The sequence below is a fragment of the Phyllopteryx taeniolatus genome, chromosome 2 (assembly GCF_024500385.1).
Source record: "Phyllopteryx taeniolatus isolate TA_2022b chromosome 2, UOR_Ptae_1.2, whole genome shotgun sequence".
NCBI lineage: Eukaryota > Metazoa > Chordata > Actinopteri > Syngnathiformes > Syngnathidae > Phyllopteryx > Phyllopteryx taeniolatus.
In genome coordinates, this window is record NC_084503.1 from 33,136,960 (window position 1) to 33,161,622 (window position 24,663).

Here is a 24,663-nt window from a genome sequence, read left to right on the forward strand (position 1 = left end):
GCTGTCTCTGACCACCTGAAACGTTCCCTAGCTAGTAAAAACGCCAGCTAACTCATACCCAACAACATGAACAGTGAGTTACAATTAAATGCAGCAAAAAATGAGGAATGGTAATGATAATGGTGTGATGTTATTGAGTGGTGGAAGTTAAGAAATGTTCCACATATCCTGGTTTAAGTCAGATACTTAGAGTACACCTCAACTGTATATGCACTGGAAGTGATATGCACTGAGCAACAGAGGAGGTGAGAGGGATTTGGTGGACCGTGGAACAAACAACTGCCGCGGGATGGAGGGTGCTGTATTTTTGGTGTTAAAATAGTTAAATCAAGTATTGTATGGTTATACACTTTTGTAGCTTTTTTAAAAAGGACCGAAATAAATAAATAATCTATAAAATTTTAAGGGTGAAGAAGACTCAAGTGACATGGATCACATGATCAATACAGCTGATGGTATGCAGTGGAAATTCAGTATGCCCAAAGGGAGACAACTGAGAATGCTGCAGTGTGCTTATCCTACACAGAACAATGGCACTAAGGTCAGCAAAACTACTCATCACTTCTAATCTAGTTACTTTTGTATAGGCTATACACATTATTTTATCTGGTATCGCACTGGATAAGCGGACAAAAACAATTTCTTGTGGATGCCAAGGTGTAAGACATATGATGATAGATATGGGTAATGGTCAATCAAATCTTCTCTCAATGTAAAAATTAAACAAAAAACTGATAGACTGTTGACGAGTCCAAGGTGTAGTCTTACATACATACTGTAGGTGTCCATCCATCCATTTTCTGAGCCGCTTCTCCTCACTAGGGTCGCGGGCATGCTGGAGCCTATCCGAGCTGTCATCGGGCAGGAGGCGGGGTACACCCTGAACTGGTTGCCAGCCAATCGCAGGGCACATACAAACAAACAACCATTCACACTCACAGTCATGCCTACGGGCAATTTAGAGTCTCCAATTAATGCATGTTTTTGGGATGTGGGAGGAAACCGGAGTGCCTGGAGAAAACCCACGCAGGCACGGGGAGAACATGCAAACTCCACACAGGCGGCGACGGGGATTGAACCCCGCACCTCAGAACTGTGAGGCTGACGCTCTAACCAGTCGGTCACCGTGCCGCTACTGTAGGTGTGACAGAGGAATTTAAGGTGGAGGTAGGACTGCATCAGCCCTGAGCCCCTTCCTGTTTGCAGTGGTGATAGATAGGGTGACAGATGAGGTTAGACTGGAATCCCCGTGGACCATGATGTTTGCAGATAACATTGTGATCTGCAGTGAAAGCAGGGAGCAGCTGGAGGAACAGTTAGAAAGATGGAGGCATGCACTGGAAAGCAGAGGAATGAAGATTAGCCAAAGTAAGACAGAATACATGTGCATGAATGAAAGGCGTGGAGGGGGGAAAGTGAGGCTACAGGGAGAAGCGATAGCGAGGCTGGAGGACTTTAAATACTTGGGGTCAACAGTCCAGAGCAATGGGGAGTGTGGTCAGGAAGTGAAGAAACGGGTCCAAGCAGGTTGGAATGGGTGGAGGAAGGTGTCAGGTGTGTTATGTGACGGAAGAGTCTCTGCCAGGATGAAGGGCAAAGTCTGCAGAGCGATAGCAGTATACCTAGTAGTGCCAGGTGTTGCTTAGTGGGGGGAAAAAGTCTATATACATTAGCATCCACCTGGTAAAATTTTTTGTATATGCATTTGATATCTAATTAATTTTCCTGTTAATATTGTGCTGAGAAGTTGCTAGTCGTTACTCCATCATCCAACTTGCATTGTCTCCCGGTCTACTTGAGATGTGATTTTAACGTCCTGTTACTTACTCATAAAATATTACACGGGTTCACACCCTCTTATCTGGCTGACTTAGCTGTACCGTATGTTCCGTCCCGAAACCTACGCTCACAAAATGCTAGTCTTTTGGTGACTCAAAGAGCCAGAAAGAAGTCTGCAGGCTCTCTAGTTTTTTTTGTATTCGGGCTCCAGTACTCTGGAATACCCTACCCGCGGATATTAGAGCTGCTACCTCAGTAGAAATGTTTAAAATCCTGGTTTAAGACTTATTTCTGCTCTTTGGCTTATATTTAAAGTACATGTAGGCCTGTTTTACTAACGCTTGTCCTATTTCCTCCCCGCTCGTCTCCTGCTCGGAGAGAGAGAGCGAGATGACGTTGACCAAATCTGAGGCTGTTGCTTTGTGGGTTCTGCACCGACCGACTGGGACAATACCTGAAGTGGACCAGTTCCCCCGGAGTCATTGCTATAGAGGGTTTTGCTCTTGCTCGGACCAGGTCCTGAGGCAGAACCACCAAAGGCATCCACCCTGCGGAGCCTTTTCTCTTTAAACTGACTCTTATGCAATCCTGATGAACTGCACAGCATCTTGCCATCGTAATGAACATTGTACAGCACCAGACTATGTGATAAATGTTGCCCACTTGACATCCATTGAAGCCTGGGATGTCATCAATCATTGCCAACTGCGGGCCTGTGAAGCCCTTGGAGACTTTTTTGTGATCAAGGCCTATACAAATAAACATGACTTGACTTGACCCAACTATGGCTGGATTCCTTATGTGTTAGGATTAAGCTAGCAGACTTTAAGGCAAAGTTATGTGTTTGTTTTAAATACAAAACATGTAATTATCTTTGTTTCATGCTTAGTTTGACAGTAAACGTCAACATGAGGTGGTAGAAAACTTGAAAACTCTTTTGAAAAAAAATTCATGATCTGCCAAACTGCTGCTTGTTGTGAAGTGAGATGATTTAAGTTTACTGCCACCATGCACAAAACAATCGGCCGAACAATGGCTTGTATCTCGAAAAACTTGTTAGTCGGGTCACTCTTATCTCAAGGCACCACTGTACAGTACTCCAAATCGTATCACATTTGGGGCACTTGATGTCTGGAGTTCCCCTGTATTGTGAAAAAATACCTAAAGCACACTACCACCTCTAGCCCAAACTGAACATCATTTTTGCGAAACTCCAAGGAATACTTTGTACTTACAACAGTTATTATTGCCGCTCTTAGACCCCCCACCCAAAAAAAAAAAAAAAAAAAACGCACGACATTGCACAAGGCAAAAGGGGCTGTAGCACACATGCACTTTGTACATATGAACAAATGCAGAAGAACAACAAGGAGTAAACATACAGGCACTGTTTTATTCATGTTGACGTAATGCTAGTGGACATGCACCTGTGAGGAACACAGCTTTTCTCACCGAACACAAAACACACGAGCGTTCTGCAAGTTCCCTGACACACACACACACACACTAACACACGTGGACCTTATAACCTGGAGTTCAACACAGGACACCATGTTTCCAGCAACATCTCCTATTTGCTCTCATTCCTCATTTTGCCCCTCAAAAAAACAGGTTGTTGTTTGTTGTTTTTTTTTCTTTTTACCAGCAGTGGGTTTTTTTTTTGGTCACAAGGCAATTTTCACAGATTCTTGACTAAACTTAGTCGACGGGCATAGCACGAACCGTGGCAGGAACCATTTAAACCTTAGGGCAGATGTCTTTCTAGAGAAAAAAGAAAACAAAAAACATTGTGTTACACTTAAGTCGGTCTGCTTGTGCAAAACGCTCCAAAAAGAGAACACAAACTAGTACTTTCCAATTGGAATTTCCTCTCGAAAAGAAAAGCTGTGACAAAATCGCCAGTGATTCCAAGCAACACTTTTGGGATGGATAAGAAAGTCATCTGTTGCCGTGGGGCAGTGTGTCTAAGTGTGCTAATTACTCGTGATGCTGCATCATATACAGTATGTGTGAAAGAGTTTCCTGTCAGTGGCTTCATCAGAGGACGTTATTATGAAAAACTTCAAAGGTTGAGTTCAGCATTGTGTTTTCTTAAAGCATCGCAGACAAAGAATTCCTTCCATCGTCTTTATCACGTTCAGAATCGCAAATGAACTGGAGTTTATCCCAGCTAAACGTAGGCAAAACGTAAACTACGACTTCCCCTGGTTCAATCACCAGCCAAATGCAGGTCACAGACAGACAACCATTCACACTCACGTTCATATCTACACTCACTATTTGATCCCATATTGGCTGCTGTTTGAACAACTACTTTATCAGAAAATAAAAATAATCCTGCTAAAGCCAAGAAAAAGAGACCACCCTCACGAGTCCAAAGTAAAGTATTCACAAAACTACCTACAACCCCAATTCCAATGAAGCTGGGACGTTGTGTTAAACATAAATAAAAACAGAATACAATTATTTGCAAATCATGTTCAACCTATATTTAATTGAATATACTACAAAGACAAGATTTAATGTTCAAACTGATAAACTTTATTGTTTTTAGCACATAATCATTAACTTAGAATTTTATGGCTGTAACACGTTCCAAAAAAGCTGGGACAGGGTCATGTTTACCACTGTGTTACATCACCTTTTCTTTTAACAACATTCAATAAACGTTTGGGAACTGAGGACACTAATTGTTGAAGCTTTGTAGGTGGAATTCCGGGGTCTCCGTTGTCGTATTTTACGCTTCATAATGCGCCACACATTTTCAATGGGAGACAGGTCTGGACTGCAGGCAGCACTCTTTTACTACGAAGCCACGCTGTTGTAACACATGCAGAATGTGGCTTGGCATTGTCTTGCTGAAATAAGCAGGGGCGTCCATGAAAAAGACGTTGCTTGGATGGCAGCATATGTTTCTCCAAAACCTGTCTGTACCTTTCAGCATTAATGGTGCCCTCACAGATGTGTAAGTTACCCATGCCATTGGCACTAACACAGCCCCATACCATCACAGATGCTGGCTTTTGAACTTTGCGTCAATAACAGTCCGGATGGTTCTTTTCGTCTTTGGCCCGGAGGACACGACGTCCACAATTTCCAAAAACAATTTGAAATGTGGGCTCGTCGGACCACAGAACACTTTTCCACTTTGCATTAGGCCATCTTAGATGAGCTTGGGCCCAGAGAAGCCAGCGGTGTTTCTGGGTGTTGTTGATAAATGACTTTTGCTTTGCATAGTAGTTTCAAGTTGCACTTATGGATGTAGTGCCAAACTGTATTTACTGACATTGGTTTTCTGAAGTGTTCCTGAGCCCATGTGGTGAAATCCTTTACACATTGAAGTCGGTTTTTGATGCAGTGCCGCCTGAGGGATCGAAGGTCACAGGCATTCAATGTTGGTTTTCGGCCTTGCCGCTTACATGCAGTGATTTCTCCAGATTCTATGAACCTGTTGATTAGGCTTTACACGATCAGAATATTTGGGGACGATCACCAAGTTTAAAAAAATAATAACCGATCACCGATTCGATCACAAGATGGAGCAATGTGGCCATTTACATGACTTGTTCATTTACAGTATATACTTTTGTACTGTATACCGAGTAATGTATCCATCCATCCATTTTCTGTACCACTTATCCTCACTCGGGTCGCAGGCGTGCTGGAGCCCATCCCAGCTCAAAATTCTTCTCTAGCATTTTAGATAAAAGTTAAAACATCAATGACCTCTAGGGGGCTTTCAAGGATTGGCCACTGACATAAGTTTAGGTCAGATCAACATTACATGACAGAAATAATGGGTGCTAACTTACTGTAATTAAATTACTTTGTTGGAATTAAATTACTTTAATAAATACTGTTAATGACATTTAACACTTACTCTAACTTTCTCACTGTTCCGGCTATATGGACGTTTGTTGTCCAGAGTTTGTGTACGTTTGGCTTTATCTTTTTTTTTTTTTTTTCCCCCACGTTGCGTTGCTTGAACACAGCATGCTCCTCCTTGTGTACATTGTTCAGGTCCCCGATCAAATTCGTTGTGTTGAAGCATTTTGATGACGTTCCCCACGACATACTTCAGTTGTGCATAGATTGCAACTAACACCGCAAAATAGTCCCACACCGATGACGTTTTTTTTCACCGACAAGATTGAAAAAAATTTATCGGCCGTCAGATAGTTACAGTATTGCGCCACAAGACACATGACAAGGTTAAAAATAAACTAGCTTTTGGATTCATATGCAACGGCGACGCAGAGTTAAATGTCTTGTGCGGAGCCGATCGATGATGTAGTTGATCGGATCGGCGAATTATGACATGAAAGCCGATCAATCGATCAGCATAAAATGCTAATTATCGGCCGGTACCGATAACTTCGATCAGATCGGCGTAAAGTCTACTTTTGATGATATTATGGACCGTAGATGATGAAATCCCTAAATTCCTTGCAATTGTACGTTGAGGAACATTGTCCTTAAACTGTTCGACTATTTTCTCACGCACTTGTTCACAAAGAGGTGAACCTCGCCCCATCGTTGCTTGCTAATGACTGAGCAATTGAGGGAAGCTCTTTTTATACCCAATCATGACACCCACCTGTTCCTAATTAGACTGTTCACCTGTGGGATGTTCCAAACAGGTGTTTGATGAGCATTCCTCAAACCAGGCAACCACTCAGCCGATTTTTGCCACCTGTCCCAGATTTTTTGGAATGTGTTCTAAGTTAATGATTATTTGCTAAAAACAATAAAGTTTATCAGTTTGAACATTAAATATCTTGTCTTTGTAGTGTATTCAATTAAATATAGGTTGAACATGATTTGCAAATCATTGTATTCTGTTTTTTTATTTATGTTTAACACAACGTCCCAACTTCATTGGAATTGGGGTTGTAGAACCAAACTGGGCAACCTGTCCAATGGAAGGAGAGTACACTGCCCTGATTGGATGCCAGTTCTCCCCCTGTAAAATTTTTCTTTTTAGTTTAAAATGGCTTATTTTAACCAAGATCCAATGCCCTAACATGGCCAAAGGTACATCCCGGGTCTCGGTGCCGAGCTGGCTGGGTCCCTTTCTAGTTCGCTAGCTCGTTCGTCTTCTGCCACACTGTGTTGGATCATGCTCAACTTTTTTTTGGGGGGGGGGGGGGTTTACATTTGCTTTGGCTTTTTTTTCTTTTTCATAAGTTGTGCGTGTTTTATTGTCGTTGAGTTTAGTTGCAACAGATGTATAACTTTTTTGCACTTTTTTGCACAGTTAATGATACAAAAATGTTGCTTGGAACTTGGAACAGGCCTTGATCACTGTAAGTTGCCAATGTAAGTTGCCCAAAAAAAAAAATTCTTCTGCTTGGGCACACTTGACACCTCAACTAATCACAAGTGTTGGCATGTGCTTCGCTCAAGCACGATGAACTTTTGTGGCAAGAGTTGGGCTAGAGCACAGTACACTTGCTAATGCACAAGCCAGCGCATAGGTGTCCAACTTATACCTTTTGTATAACAAATGTCTCAAGTTTACGAACGCCTCCTTGACACATATTTACATGTGAGCACACGTATGCTCAATTGTCTATCATCAGCTACTGGCTGAATAACTTGTTCCACTGTTGTTATGGTTAATAAACAGTTAACCTTCCCGTGTCTCTGTTACGTGGGGACTCACACACAACAACTCCAAGCGAGGCACTGACTGCATTAAACGTCTCCGCTACAGTCGAGCGAGTTCCTTAGCTCCTCAGCTCAGTGGCTGCTAGTAGCAGACCACTTCGCAGTGGAGCCGTCCAACTCGCTGTTGGCTCGCTGCATGCGGGTCACCACAACAGAGACACTAGCCCAATTAAATAAAAAAACTTCAAGGAAGATGCATTTTTTGGGTTGTAGGCATAGCTTGATGGTTAACTGCACAATGCAGTGGTGGTAGAAATGGGCCAAGCTATTATTACTAAGTAACTTGCAATTGCAGTGAATAGCCATAGACGGCACTTGTTAGTTATACAGTGGGCGAGGGACTCATGCCAGAAAGTATACGCCCCAGCCCTCTTTCGTCAGGGGGCTAGTTTTAAGCACCGCCAAAAAAATCCGGCCAGTTGAGTGGGTGAAATAGAAACCAGGCAACCACTCAGCCGATGTATGTCACAAAACAGGGTAAAGCCCTCAGGTCAAGACTCAGCTGTCTACCTGCACCTCCAAGAGAAACAGCACCCTTTTAAAGACAAAAGCATGCATATTCTGGACAGGGAAGACAGATGGTTTGAAAGAGGAGTAAGAGAGGCCATCTACGTGAAGGTGGAAAGACTATCCCTTAACAGAGGAGGTGGCTTACCACACCACCTATCTCCCACTTACAATGCCATCCTTTCGTCCATTCCAGAGAAACTCAATAATTCTGCCTCCAACAAATAGCACAAAAACACTGCCTCGCACCACTACAACTGAATAGTATATTAATGAGGGCGTTTCCCCCTAACGATTCTTGTGGACGGACAGTGGGCTCTCTGCCAGGCTTCCCAACATCTGGCCTTTTTTGCATTCCAAAGGAATGATACCGGTACCATCTGTGGTTTGGGTTGTGCCTCCAACTTGGGGAAGAAAATAGTTTGAGTTTTTCCACACCAACTCAGGCTAGTTTTGTCTGAACTAAGCCTTGTTACATGAACTGATGAAGCCTGTTCGGATGAGAGGCAAAATGTCTTCAACAGTCTTCAACAGTTGCGATCAATTCAATGTGCTGAGAATGAAATGACCTGGTTAAATGTGAATATTCACAAGGATGGTGAAAAGGATTTTTTAGCATCTTCTCAACAATTCAGCTCTAAATTATTCTCAGTCTTTGCATGTGCTTTCAGCACGTATTTTAGAACGCAACAGAAAAATGACTTTAGTGTGACTTTGACTAGCCCTATTCCCGAAATTGTATTTTTCACATTACGGAATATGTGAGTGAAGAAAAAAAAAAACAAATAAATAAAAACAATTTAAATTTTTTTTTTTTTTTTTTTTTTTTAAAGTCACAATTTTTTATTAAATTTGTCTCAATACAAAACAATATTCCCAAAGGAGTAACAGGGCATGCTTTTTTTTGTTTGCTTGTAACGTTTGCTACATCTGGAGTCTCTACTGAGATCCAGCACGTGCGATCTATAAAGCCGCTGCGTAAAATCATTTGCAGTTCTTCACAACTCGGCAGCTTAGCTTTAAAAAGTGGGAGGCACGTTTCAAGTGAAGCAGCAAAGAGGATAGTAAGAAACACACTGTGGCTTTTCATAACAATTTGCTTTTGTCTTAACCACTTTTGGTTGTGTAAAATAGTCTTCAGTGTCCACCTGAAAAACTACAGTATAGAGTTGGAAGAGGAGCAGGGGTGCACTGATTAAACATGACTATGTGAATTCTCGCCAGATTTGCCCGCAGTGTTAACCACCAACATGCTCACGTCTACGAGGTGATGTTTGTCACAAAATCTACACAACCCCCGTGTAAACACAAGGCGCAAATGCATCCTAACAACAGTTACATCGTAATAGGCCTCAGGCTTTGCTATAATTGCTATTGAAAAACTGCCCCAATGTGAAAGCAACATGCAAGATGCATAGTTTGTGATGAAATCCAGCCATTAATTAGTTACAACATGCGTTTTCTCAAGAACACCTGCGACCTTGTTAAACATGAAAAAGACAACAGGGCAAATACTTTGGTCACTGTGAATGCACAATTCCGCCTTTACGGTGATGACAAGCCCACGCAGTAGAGCACAGGCCTCTGCTAAGGCAAACCACCTGTCCTTCAGCCAGTCAAAAATGTAGTATGCCCTAATGTCCTTTAACAAGACAATGACCACTACCAATGAGCTATCCATCTTCTATTCTAATTACCCTCACTAGGGTTGCAAGTGTGTGAAAGCCTATCCCAGCTGATTTTGGGCGAGATGCAGGGTACACCTTGAACTGGTTGCCAGCCAATCAAAGATGCTGCTTTAATAATTGACAAGGAAGATGCCCCAATGATATGGTACAAACAATGACTGAAAGGCTGGCTTAAAGTCAGGCCGCACAACAAAAACCAAGCCACAGTAAAGCGGAGGAATATATGGCAACTAAAGTTTTATAGATTACAAATAATGGACATGTCCGCCCAACGCAAGGTTGAAATGCACCCTGTGTATTTCTCAGATTGTAGCAGGTATACAGTAAGCCCCCGCTATATCGCCGGTCACGCTATGTGGTCCAGCCATATTGCAGATGTGTTGTGTTATTACAAGTGTTAGTCTATTTCTTTATATTGTTTTTACAATATTTTGGTGTTATCCATAGCTTTTGCTCTCGCAATATATTATGTTTAAATGTGTGTGTATTGTTTTAAAAAGTGTGTTTGAAGACCTTGAAAAAAAATCCTATGCTATAAAAACATGCCTACGGTGTATTTAAATGGGGTATTTCTATATCACGGATTTCACTTCTTACGGGGGTAATCTGGAACATAACCCCCGTGATGGAGGGGGATTGCTATATTACTAAAAATTTTGTCAATAATGTCATTAATGTAACTGTTTTAGTTTTGTAATTCATTAAACACTGCCAATCCACTACACTGAAATAATTTCTTCCATGGAGGGCCATATCACAATAAAAAATACAAAATTACTGAATGCAATATCTGGAATCACACCACAATTTATTGGAATTGTGGTTTGTAAAACAAAATTCAACTTTAGCCCATGCCACACCCCTACTCAATGTTTCATGGAAATCAATTGTCGTAGTGGTAGTAGTTTTAGCATTGCTCAAGGTGGTTCTCTTGGTCAAATCATTAGGTACGCCTGTGGAACCCAATGAGATCCACAGGTGGTGCTTTAGAGAAAACTACCAGTTTTTGGAAAGTTCATTTTCTACACATACAAGTTCAAAGTTCAATTCACCATTCCAAAAACAAACTAGTTCATAGTTTTTTTTTGTTTTGTTTTTGAGTATGTTGCTGTCGTTATTCCCTTAAAATACTGGCATTTCATTTTCCCAGTGTTGCCACCCTTTCAGTCCACACTGGTAGCCATTTATTCTTCTTTTACAAAACAAAATAAATTCCATCTGACCGTGAGATCGTACAGAGTTTTAACTAAAAAATTGTATTACAAAAGAACCACGGAAGAAAACATTCTCTTCCATTTGCGCAGTGCCCCTGAACGGTGCGTTCAGAGGTACTCGCATTCTCACGCAGCTACGACGTCTGCAATGAATGGCCACCGTGGCAGTACTGAATCGGTTGCCAAATACAGCATTTATCCGCCGACATATGAAGGCTTCTACAGTATATAGTGGGTTCAGACTGGTTTGTCGTGGAAGACCCTAAAAATACCTGGCACTCTTGTATCCAAATGAACTTTCATTCCAAAACCGTTCTTTGGTGCCAGAATGAGCATGTTCTCAATTACATTCATCAGGCAGAAATGTTCAATTCATGTTCACACAAAATATGAACCAGTTCATGAACTTTCATTCATTGAACTAGCTTAGGTACAACACTGAAAACTGCTATCAGCGTCCATTAGCCTAGTTTTGAAATGCATACTTCATATTCGAATGTCTCCCAAGAAGACATGAGGAGTGCATGTAACTATCCCAAAACAAGAACATAAAAACAAACAAACATCAACAGATGCAGGAGCTCACCTGAGGTCTCGGGTGTCCCTTCATAATGCACTGAAGCACAAGCGTGTCTCCCTCTTTGATTGTGTAGATCCTCTCACTGATGTTATCATCCTTGACGTTGCACGCGGCACCCGAGTGCACAATCTGGGCATTAGCAGGAGCTTTGGTGCATGCATGGGTGGCGAGACAGACATATCATAGGAAGCAGGGGGAGAAAAAGAACAGTACATAATCAGTACCCGGTAAGCTCTCTCAAGCACGAAAAGGTCAAGAAATGTATCTCAACACTGGTGCTTTATCAATACGTCACCCGTAGAAAATATGAATAAAATGGACTGAACCATTCCAACAGTGGAATGACATAAAAATGGTAAATGGACTGCACTTATATAGCACTTCATCTACACCATCACAGTGCCCAAAGCACTTTAGAAACCCTCACATTCACCAACCAATGCAAGGCACTGGCAGGCCCACTAGGAGCAAATTAGAGTTCAGGATCTCACCTGAAGACAGACAGACATCCAGACAATCAGAGCCAGGATTTGAACCAGCAACCCTTTGGTCACTGTACAACCTGCTCTACCAGCTGAACCACAGTTAACATGATTTTGAAAGTAAAAGTAACTGAGTATTTTTGTCCGTAACTGATTGCTAAAGAGCAATGAGCAGCTGTGTAGGCAGTGGTAAGGAGTGACCTCTGCTAATATAAAACACTGAAGTAGGTTATTTGGAGTCACCTTGGCAATGGCAGCTACACGGTTCTCCTTGCTGTCTATTGTGGCAAGGATTTCGCCAAGCCATTTTAATCTTAGAAAAGTATGGTATACAGAATATGGATTTATGTTAAGTTATTTATTTACTTAATAATTTGTATAATTACAACATTTATTACCTGAAGGAAATATCACATTATTCAAATTTTATTTTATTATAATTATGTTTCGGCATCGAGAATCGAGAACCAATTGGAACTGAGACTAATATTCCCGGAATCCTTTAAATTAAAAAAAAATTGGTTCCCAGTTTCGATGCCTACAGTCCGCAGAACCCGAAAAAGAAACTGGCGAAAACCAACAAAGAAGAACGCGCACAAAGCTGTGTTTGTGCCCAACGGCGGCGGCGAACAAAAGTGTCTTAACTTTGTTAAAACGAAAGACTAGTTGCCTCAGTGCAACACTTTGAATAAGATTATATTGTGCAAAGGAGGCTATCACGATGTGTAGAAGTCTGACGCGCTTCCCTCCCGTTCCAAGCCTCAGCCTACACCGCACAGAACTTCAGTCAAGTGAAATTGGGTGACTGAAACAATAAAATACATCTATGCCAACACTGAGGTGGTAAGTCAATTGGGTTAGTTTCACACACATTGCCTTTTACTGGTTATAAAGACCCGCCAGTCAAATGTTCATTTTAGTCTATACTGCGGGCTGCAAAGAAAATGGATGTTCATAATTTGGAGACCCTTTTTTTAAACCATGCAAACCTTTCTGACCAAGCCCCCTAAAAGAATCGGAATGGAAACGAGGAACCGGAATCAGGACCGGAATCGCTCAAATTCAAACGATGCTTTTTTTTTTAAATTGAATTTAAGGGAGGGTGGGAACCAAGCCTGAAAATGCTTAGCGGTGTTTTATAGCGTCAGTTATCCACAGAGTTTTGCTATTCATGGTCCACTGTATACATCAAATTGATGGATAACTAATTTTGAAATCAGAAGACATATTTGTCGACTATTATAAAGTTTTAAAAAGCGGATTGGTAAGAAAAAACAACTTGAAATTGTCCATACGTTTGAATGTGAATGTTTTGTCTTTATATGCCCTGCCATAGGCTGGCTACCAGTCTCAGGTGTACACCACATCTTGCCCAAAGTTAGCTGGGATAGGATCCAGCGAACCTGTGTCCCAGTAGAAACTGGATGGATTGGATGTTGGACTATATTTTACCTATTGCCCTTCATAGAACTGGGTGACCCGACATCCTCTTTTTCCAGGACATGTTCAGTGTCCTTTTTCGGTCCCGTCTTTCTGTGTGGTCTGAGTGTACCTTCATTGGCTGTTTTTTTTTGTTGTTTTTTTTTGTTTTGTTACTGTTCATTCAACCATTGGGCCATCTTCCGTGTCAATCGTTGAGACATCAGAGGTGTAACACTAGATTCTATTTCTTTGCCTGTAACTTTCAGACATAACTCACTGAAGCGGTGTAGTGATTTTTTTCTCCATCCCTCTGTCTCCATCATCCCTCTGTCTCACATTTCTTTCCTTCCCGCTCCATCTTCCGCATATCTGCCTCGCTGCCGTCAGTTCTCTCTCCGATCACTCAGCTGAAGCTGCCTAGCTGCTGGAGGCGGGAGTACACAGAGGAGCCGCTCTATCCAACCTCTCTCTCTGGAGAGAGGCAAACTAATGCAGACACGCCAATCAGCTTTAAGCAGACAATTATTCACCATTTTATATCAGCTCCCTATTTTCTGAACTTATTCCCACACTACTACTACTACAACAAGCACACAAAGCTCTTTCAATATACTTGAAGTTCTATGAGCATAATAATGTGTACACAGGGCATGAAAGTTGTTTTCTTTACACACATGACATGACACCCCCTCCCCCCTCCCACAGCAACTGCTACTAACATGCCCTTCATGCAAGGCATCTAACTCATTGCTTCTGCACTATATACAGATTGTAATACTGGGAACTAGTGAAAATTGTATTATATTACGAGGAATGGATATCATCAATAGAATTTAGATTATTACAAATCTTGTTTGTTTATTCTAAGATATCAGTCTTACTTCATCTTCAGGTTTTTGTATTGTAGTGTAGAATGTTATCCTTTTTTTAACCTCATAACGTTCCAACAATTTTATTGGACTTAAAAGAAAATTGAGTTCTGACATGAAAAACATTTATTAAAAAAAAATCAAAAAAATCAAGCAAAACCATTTTATGACTTGGATTAAAACAGCACATAGCGCAAATAATTCAGACCAAACTGATTTTGCTGCCTAGCCAGGCTGCAGAAAAAATGGACTTTAATAGACACTGTGCATATTCAGTACTGCTAAATTAAAGCTGCAAGCAGCCAGCCCTTCCAAAGCGATGGTGCCTGTCAGGGGCATGCAATTTAGGAAGTGTGCCAGTTGCAGGATCTGATGCGAGTTTTAAAGGAAACCATAGAATTAGGGGCGGAGTTATTGCATCGAATCATTTCTGGAAGTGGAGAGCAACATGAATCTCAGGTCCTCCATCACAGTCATGACACTCAGTCTGGCTTTGAGTTTGCGGAGTTAAGTCGTTGGAGTTTTCGTATTTTACAGTTTTTACAGTACTGTTTTTTTTCCCCGAAGGACCCCTTGGGAATGACCAAAATAACCCTAAAATGGGAGGTTCAACCCAAAACCTACTGTGTCTTATCAGAAATTACTTTTGGAGACTTTTTTTTTTTTTTTTTGTGGGCCTACTCATGATGGACATTTCTACCAAATTGTTTGTTACTGAGGGAAACTGACTTCAGGGGCTTCAATTTTCAAAATTCCGAACAAGGCAGAATATGTGGGGTCATGTCAGCAACTCCTACCGTACTCTCGAGTAAGAGTGATCAACACATTTGCAAAATATGTTCAGTTTTAAAGATGGACAAGTCCTCAAAAATGAGATTGAAAGATTTATTTGGCCTACGAACAAAGGCCGAAAGAAACAATGGAATTTTAAGGAGGCCTTCGCATGCTCGTGCCATAGTAAAAATAAGGGTTAATGAATTTTAGTGTAAACTTGACTACAACACATAATGGCGGAGAGTGACTGTTTTTAAATGCACCCTTGAATGCACGATACACACTAGTTGCATTGTGAAAGTCACATCATGACTCCTCTTGCTTGATATGTTCTTGAACAAAACATCCACTTTCTCTATTGAATTCTTACTAACAAGTCCCACTTGTAATAAAGATGGCCTAGATTGAAGAGGCTTACGTCTTGAGTTTTGTGTTCAGGCTGTCTCTCACTTAGAAAAGCAGATGCATGAACATCATTCCTGCACTTGAGATGAGCTGCGGCATTATACCTGATGTGAGCCGAAGTTGTAAGGTGAACAGGCTGCCCACTCGCTTGCTGTCTGTTCAATGATAACAGTTGTTGAGCACCGTGAGGATTTGTTCTCCACATGAATCGATTCTAATCACATCATTGTGCTGTCCCGCCTCCCGCGACTCTCCCGGGGGTTTAACACTCCTCTCTGGCATTTTTCCCTCCTCGCCTGTTGTTTCGCTGCGCCTGCCCCCCCGCTCTCTTTTGTCTCCCCTCGTCACTGGGGGGCGACGCCAGTTGATGCTAATTGTACACAAGCCAGGGTTCTTCATAGGTCGCTGGAAGCCTTTTGGGCATACAATAGTGATGAAGTCCATTTAGAAATCACCATGAGCAGTACTGTATGTGTTGCATAGCAGTATTGTACTGTGAAAGAAAAATATTTGATTGTTCAATTCAATCTAATGCTACAATGTAAAGTATACAAGAACAAGACATATTTTCCAATTTTAAAGAGTAGAATTCTAATTAGGGTTGGGCATCATTTGAATTTGAGCAATTCCGGACCCGACTCCTGTTCTTCATTTCGATTCAGTTTCCAAACGATTCTCGATTCCGATTTTTTTACGGGGCTGGGTCAAAAAAGTTTGCATGGTTTAAAAAAGGGTGTCCAAATTATCAACATCCATTTTCTTAGCAGCCCGCGGCATAGACTACAATGAACATTTGACTCGGTGTTTTCTATAACCAGTATCAATATCAAACCTATGAACTAAAAGGCAATGTGTGTGAACTAACCCAATTGACTCATGAATTAATGTTTCAGCTAAAAGTTTAACTGTTTTATCGTCAAATGGTTTATATGTGCAGGTTTCGACTTGACTTCTTGTTTTAAACTTGTAGCCTTTTGAAGGGTACGCACCGGAACTCAGAATTTTGGCATGAAAAGTAACTTCACACGACTCCGGTGAATTTTTTAAATGAAAGAAACCTAGAAGGCAAGAAAAAGAGTAATAAATGGAACAAAATACTATAACACATTGATTCCTTTACCGACCCACTGATGAGATACAAGGTTAGTGTTTGTGGTACTGTGAGACAATGTTTTTGTGAATTTTGTCCCAATTCATTGTATTTAAAGTTGCTAGTTTGACCTTTGGTGAAGTTTTAGCTCAATGTTAAGCTTTTTTTTTTTTCATCAGCTATTACGTTGATTTGAAGACTAAAATAAACGCTATAAACCATCAGTGCAATAGTGCAACCCACAGTTTAACATGTTCGCTGCCTCAATGTGGGCATAGACGTATTTTATTGTTTCATTCACACAATCTGACTTGACTGAAGTTCCGCGCGGCATAGGCTGAGGCTTGGAGCAGGAGGGAGCGTGTCAGACTTCTACACATCGTGAAAGCTTCCTTTGCACAATATTATCTTATTCCAAGTGTTGCACTGAGGCAACTGGTCATTTATTTTACCAAAGTTAAGACAGAGTTTTGTTAGTCACAAGCACGTCTTCATGCGCGTTCTTCTTCGTTGGTTTTCGCCACTTTCTTCTTCTTTCTTCGGGGTCGGCGGACTGTAGGCATCGAAACTGGGAACAGAATTTTTCATTCCGGAATGTTAGTCGCTTTTCCAATCGGTTCTCGATTCTCGATGCCAAACCATAGATAAAACTTGGTTTTGACACCCCTGCACTAGAACCGAAACATTTAAGAACCATTGCAGTACTCATAAAATCATCACTCGTCCGTGAGGATTCTAAACTGCAACCTGGACAGCTCTAAAACATCAAGATGCCCTTTAAGACTTAAATTCCTTGAGCCTCTATTGTTATTCAAATTAGGAGGATCCCTGCACTGGAAAACGACAGTAATGCATGAAAGAAAAAGTAAAGAGGGTTAAGAATTGTTGGCTTGCGATTGACTGGTGACCATTCCAGGGTGTACACGTCTCTTGCCCTAAGGCACAGGTGTCAAACTGGTGGCCCAGGGCAGATCCGGCCCACCACATCATTTTATGTAGCCCGTGAGCGTGTGCATCGACTTTGTGTTTCTTGCTAAAATACCAAAATTGCAAATTGTCTTCACTTTTAAAAATATTGAGATATTGCAAGCATTTTTTTGTTACCAAGCCCCCTTTTAAAATAAAATTGATTCATACTGGAGTTGAACAAACAGTTTTTACTGGCTTCTGATTTCAAAACTAATTATCCATTAATTTGTGTATATGGAATAATATGAGGCAATCATACATTTATATGGGTTTGCAGCCATAGCGGCCCCCCAAGTGGAACCATAGCTACGATGTGGCCCGCGACAAAAATGAGTTTGACACCCCTGCCCTAAGGCATCTGGCATAGGCTCATGAGGACAAGAAATTTGTCTGTGCTTACACTGTGGGCTGCGACCAAATCTTACGTCGTGCTGTTACATTGTGGGGACTACATTAAGGAACGTCCCTCTTGTGAAAACCTTGCAAAATCTCTTCCCACTAGCAGTCGTGCTGTGTTCCGTGCTGCTCAGACATGCATCTATTCTGTTGGCATAAAAGGCGACTATCAGTCTTCAGAAGCGGTTGTTCCAGCAGGAATCCATCCGACTGTGATGATCCATCGATCAAAAAAAAAAAAAGTCCCATAGGACGCTGATTGAATGTGTTGTCTCCACATGGTTGGACTCATTCAATACACATTAGTCATGTGTGGAACAATTATCTGCAAGTCGCTGCTCTGATTAATTGAGTCGTACACAGCCTGCCATGTTTGTTTTTGTGTACAGAGGACAGGACATCTCTCTCCAGAACTAACAACGACATGGGAGGGCCGTGTAAAAAGTGCTTGACGGAGCGCCAGTTGCAATCTGTGTATCAGAGTAACTGGAAGTGTGGGTGTTTGTGTGGAGTACAGTAGATCCGGATACATGTGTCAGTGTTTCTGAGGAGGAATTCCCGTGGAGGGTCATGAATCCGTTGGAAGGCGAAGCCACGCAGAATGTGATTGATATGCGTAGTTACTTTATGGGGCTGCTCATGCATGCAGATGAGCTCCGTTTCAATTCCCTTCATTCACAAGAGGCTTTTGAGATGCTTTGGCACTTCCTCTGCTATCATGGCGGGAAAGGAAAGGCTAACAGGAAAAAAAGAAAGAATGTTACAAATTTGGGCCTCAAAAAGAAAAATAACTTGGGGGTGTTGATCCCATCAAGCGATTCCTTCACACCAGCTGACAGACAACAACAACAAAAATACTCATCGTATACAGAATGAAGAGATCTAAGCAGTTGGTGCCATGACCCCCATCCAATCCCCCGAGTCCGCTTTCATGTTGGCTCAATTGGAGCTCTGGATATCAAAACATGCCTGGTGCATTGATTTAACATTTGGCCTGAACGGTAAATAGCTGCTATATATGAAAGGACTACCCTATTAACCTTATTGGTGCTTTCAATCAACCACAAGCTGTTGTTTATGTGCTTACCCATGAAGTCAAAACATGCAAACACACACACACGCACATATGTACACACACACACACACACACACACTTATAAGATCAGTATGTATTTAAAGAAGTAGGGAGGCTGTTTTGCCTGTGTTTATATGTTGTATGTAATTCAAAGAGTATTGAAGATATCTGGATAACATTTTGAATATAGTATACAGTGAATCCCTGCCAATTCGCGATGAGGGAATTTCACATTTGCACTTTTTTTTCCCGTGAAACCTATCCTTAGTTCATTCATTAATTTTTTTTCCCGTACCGCTTATCCTCACTAAGGTCGCGGACATGCTGGAGACTATCCCAGCTGACTCCGGGCGAGAGGCGGTGTACACCCTGAACTGGTCGCCAGCCAATCACAGCCAATCCTTAGTTATTCACTGAAAAACTCATCTATTCATATTTTTTTGTCCTCTTTCTTCCTAAGATGCCACAGGTTTGTACAAAAGCCCTGTCTAATAGGAAATCTGTAATTGGTTTAAAGGAAGTAGCTTGAAGTGACAAATCTGGACTGTTCAAAGATCTTTGTATGTCGGAGAGGAGCTACGTTTAGCCTGGTTTGTTAATGTGAGTGGCTATTAAAAAACTTGAACTAACAAAACAAAAAAAACAAAAAAAGGCATTGGTCTTGCTTGAGATTTAGCATTCTAAGGACAACGTTGTAAGATAACTTTGAAATAATTATAATTGAATTATTATAATTGTTTTGGGATCATAGTTTGTGGTATACTATATATCGTGTTTAAACTATGAATATAGGCGATTGTTAACATTTCTAGGTGGTGGTATTTGCTCATGGTTTTTCGCTAATTCTGATAGGGCTACCGAGCCTTACTGTACTTTAGGAATTACCACAAAAAAAAATGTAACTTATTATATGTAATCAAGATTCATAATTCTGGTGCTGATCCACTTAAGGATTGTTCGCTCTGTTCTACTGTGTTTGGTTTTTCATGTGGGATGATCAGACATCAAATTGTCCCTGAGCATAGCATGCGTGATTGGTAATTGATGTGGATTCTTGGTATTGTTATGCTTGTTTAGGATATATTTTAACTTTCTAGGCATACTTCAAACGACTTGCTACTGTAGTTCCTTTGACCTATTACAGTGGTTACTAACTGGTGGACCGCGATCCGGGTCCGGACCCAGAAGAAGTCTCATATGGACCCACACCATACCCAAAAAAAGAAAGGTTATGATTCAAGACATATAGTGCACGTCTACTTTAAGCGAAAGACAGAGACACGACTTTATGAAATCAATATAAAGGTTTTGAACAACCTCTAAAACGGCTTAGTTGTTAAGATTTGTTAAATTAAAATATTTTAAATTGTGTCACTGATGGTGTAGTGGTACACTCCCCTGACTTTGGTGCAGGCAGCGTGGGTTCAGTTCCCACTCAGTGACGGTGTGAATGTGAGCGCGAATGGTTGACCGTGTCTATATGTGCCTTGTGACTGACTGGCGACCAGTTCAGGTTGTAGTCTGCCTTTCGGCCGAAGTCAGCTGGGATAGGCTCCAGCGTCCCGCGACCCTAACCAGAATAAGTGGTGTTGAAAATAGATGGATGGATTTTACGTTGTTTGAGACCTCACTGCTGTGTCAATTAAGAAGCCAAACAGAAGGGAAAACTCAAACTTGTTTATTTCTCTGTGGATAAGCATTTTATTTGAACACGTATAACTGTTTTATTTACTTGCTCTTATTTTGAAATGCGCAGCCCTACTTTTATTTAGTAAAGGAGAGAGCATTTAAAAAAAAAAAAAGATATAACTGCAACCCATCAGGCCAACGTTTTCATGACCATGAAAAAAAAACATTTCTTAAATTAATTGCACACCTCCTTGAGCCGATCATTGGGACACACAAACCCCTCCACCTTATCGTGGTGGAGGGGTTTGTGTGTCCCAATGATACTAGGAGCTAAGTTGTCTGGGGCTTCACGCCCCTGGCAGGGTCACCCATGACAAACAGGTCCTAAGTGAGGGACCAGACAAAGCACGGCTCAAAGACCCCTTATGATGATGACAAACGATGGACTTGGTTTTCCCTTGCCCGGACGTGGAGCCAGGCCTGGTGGTGGGGCTCGAAGGCGAGCGCCTGGTGGCCGGGCCTGCACCCATGGGGCCCAGCTGGGCACAGCTCGAAAGGGTAACGTGGGTCCCCCTTCCCATGGGCTCACCACCTGTGGGAGGGGCCACTGGGGTCGGGTGCAGTGTGAGCTGGGCGGTGGACCTTGGCGATCCGATCCCCGGCTACAGAAGGTGGCTCTAGGGACATGGAATGTCACCTCTCTGGCAGGGAAGGAGGCCGAGCTGGTGTGTGAGGTTGAGAAGTTCCGACTAGATATAGTCGGACTCGCCTCCACACACAGCTTGGGCTCTGGTACCAGTCCTCTCGAAAGGGGTTGGACTCTCTTCCACTCTGGAGTTGCCCACAGTGAGAGGCGCCGAGCAGGTGTGGGTATACTTATTGCCCCCCGGCTCGGCGCCTGTACGTTGGGGTTCACCCCGGTGGATGAGAGGGTAGCCTCCCTCCGCCTTCGGGTTGGGGGGGACGGGTCCTGACTGTTGTTTGTGCCTATGCACCAAACAGCAGTTCAGATTACCCACCCTTTTTGGAGTCCTTGGTGGGGGGGGTCGTTACCGAAAGAACAAGATCCCGGATACAAGAGGGAAGTCTGGGCCTCCCTGGTAAAGCTACTGCCCCCGCGACCCGACCCGGATAAGCGGTAGAAAATGGATGGATGGAAATTCATAGCAACTGTTAGGTTGAAGGTCTGATTTGGGTTTGGATAGACTGTATGTTTAAAAAAGGCTTAAATAATGTTTTTTTAGGTACCGTATGCTACTCAAAAGAAAAACATCTGAAATATTGTGCTCGTTCCTTGAAATTAATTTGCAGATCAGGTCCTGGTTATGACATGGAAAAATTCTAAAACATCAGACACATGGGAAGCCATTGTGTGTTACATCCATCTGAGACTATATTGCATCATCTCCTTATAGAAATGTCAACTTCCCGTTCTTTTCTCTAAGGTTGTAAAAACATTTCGGATGAAGCCACATTATCAAGATTTCAGCCAAACGTAACTTTGACTTCAACTGCAACACTGGAGCTTCTTCTCCAGGATGAAAAGATAAGGTGAGTGTCAAAGAGATGAGAATGACTTAGATCTTTCTTGGAGATAGATAGTTGTGAAGATTCGAAGAGAACAAGGGGATGGAGGGAGTGAAGTGAAGAGTATATGCAATGGAAGGAAGTATCATAATTCATTGATTATGAATATAAGCCAAAGACAACGTGGATGTGAAGAAAAAGTTTTTTTCACATGATTTATTAATGTTTTAACTCTAAATTGCAGTAAAGCCTTAAATTATCTGTTAGACCAAATGGTACTCCAACAAACTGAGTAAAAGGATCTACTGTGTTTTGAGTAGAGCCGAACTTCCAAAGTCATCTTTAAAATGTGTATTTAACATCTAACAAACTTTTAGGAAAACTATTTTTCTCAATGTGCGCATAAACTTCACTGTCACAACCACTCGTTCTTGACATATTGTAACTGGAACATGTAAATTAAGAAACACTGTGCTAAAATGGCTGTCTCATATGTGCTTTAACAGTCAACAGTAAAATCTTAAAATCAATTCTAAAACTAACTTGAAGCCAATGTAATGGTGTTAAAATTGGGGTTGTTTTCTATTTGAGTCAGTGAGATCCCTAGCTGCTGCATTCTGAAACTGCTGGAGGCAAGAGAGTGATTTTTGATTAAAATCCATAAAATTTTTGAAACAGAATGATAATCTCTTATATTTTGTGGTCTAGTTGAAAATAGTGGTGGGTAGATGGGTGAAAAGACACATCACGTATATCCTGAGGATCTTGTTGTTCAACAGACCAATATTGAAGCAATTACATGACTCATATTTGATATCTACTGGGAGGGGATGCACCCGTGACTTTCCTCTGGTTGTCTTAATTTGTGACTTTCAATTATTTTATTATTAACAACATTTGAATCTCAAGTCATGTGATTTGCTCCTGTGGCCCTCTCTTGGCATTCAGTGTCATTATCAAGATTCAAGTCTTTTGCGCCATATATATATATATATATATATATATATATATATATATATATATGATCAGTACAGACAATGCTTTTAATTGCAATTACACCACACAAGTGTAAAAAACAAAAGTTAACTGGTGTTATTACTAAAACATGGGGGGAATGCTGAAGTGGAAAAAAAAGGAATATAGCTTCGAACAAGAAATGCATGGTTGTAGATGACCACAATGAATCCCACCGGACATCCAGAGAGTTTTCTTTAGTGATACAAACTACCCACATTATTCCAACCAACCTCTGGGTGTCTGAGAGCATCTGTTATGACAATAACCAATGATGTGAGCGAAAGACAGGAGAAATTAACAAACAGGGCATGGTAACAGCTGGTGGGGAGCTTAAAAAAACGACAGCAAAACGTTCAGCTTCCTTTACTTTGAATACGTGCGCGTGGAGCCATATGCCACCTAAACCTCCTTAGGTGTAACATATGGTGATTCCGGTTAAGGTAGCTGGAATAGCACGGGTATGATGAGGAGAGGCAGGGAATAATTTGAGTGTAGCGTGATGGAGAGGAGAGCGGCGGCAGCTCAGGCCAACAGGAATGTAACCTCATCATGACAGGGCGGGAAGAGGAGGGCGCAGTAAGACGCACTTTATATTTCGGAGGCAAGACGAGGCGATGTAGCACGGGAGGTCGTAAGGCCCGCATCATCCGTCTGCCTGACTGTCGACATGACCTAATTCTACTCAACCATAATAACCCAACTCATTTTTAATGACACACACGAAGCGGATAACGAGAAGTGGAATTCCTTGTGCATGTGGAGCAGTCGACAATGCAGCGGCGGGCAATCCAGGTGAAGTGGGCGGAAGGAAGGAGGTAGGAAGAAAGGATTAGGAAGAAGTGGAGAGCTGGACTTGGCGTGTGAGTGGAAGGGGCGGAAACAGGAGTGGGAGGGTTGGATGTAAATGTAAAAAAAATTAAAAATCTTTCGAAACAAAAGGAAAGTGTTTGAAAGTCTGTTTCTTAATTCAGCAGAACAGTCATACCTAAAAGTACTTATCTATAATCTAGGATTTGAATACAGTTGAACATTGAAGGTTGAACACAGTTTGTTCCAGGTCGCTGGTCAAACTCATTTGGATCCAGAAAAAAGACCTCTACCACCTCAGCCTTTTATTTAAATCAATATAATATAGTAATAATAGAAAGACCATCTCTGAAATTTGATAGAGAAGTAAATCTGATGGAAGTTAGAGTGCTGAAAAGATACAGCTTTTCACCAAACAAAGCTATCTTGAGGTGAATATAATATATTTTTCTTGGTCATCCAACAGTCAAAACAAAACCATTTTTATGTCAGTTCTGTGTCTGTGTGTGTTTTCTGCCTCCCTCACGGTCTTGTGCTCACCCGCTCCTGATTGTGCCTTCCTCACCTGCGTGCCTCGTTATCCCTGATTACTGCATGTATTTAACCTCATGTCTCATTCTGCCTTGTCCTCAGCTCGTTATACCTTCCCGTCATGTTCCAGTAGTCCTTGTTCTCGCCAGTGACTCGTACTAAGCCTCGACCCTGTTTGATTATTGACCTTGTCTTTTTGACTAACGTTTTTTTGGATGTCCTTGCCCTCGCT

General features: G+C 41.7%; 1 protein-coding gene across 4 annotated transcripts in view; it reads right to left on the reverse strand.

Annotated features, from left to right (window-relative positions):
* LOC133474272 (MAM domain-containing glycosylphosphatidylinositol anchor protein 1) overlaps window positions 1-24,663 on the reverse strand; it is a 271,446-nt gene that overhangs the window by 182,809 nt on the left and 63,974 nt on the right. For all 4 annotated transcript variants that reach the window (XM_061765798.1, XM_061765795.1, XM_061765794.1 and 1 more), the window contains one exon: window positions 11,445-11,584. In XM_061765798.1, the coding sequence (XP_061621782.1) occupies window positions 11,445-11,584 (140 nt within the window). The remainder of the gene's footprint in view (window positions 1-11,444; window positions 11,585-24,663) is intronic.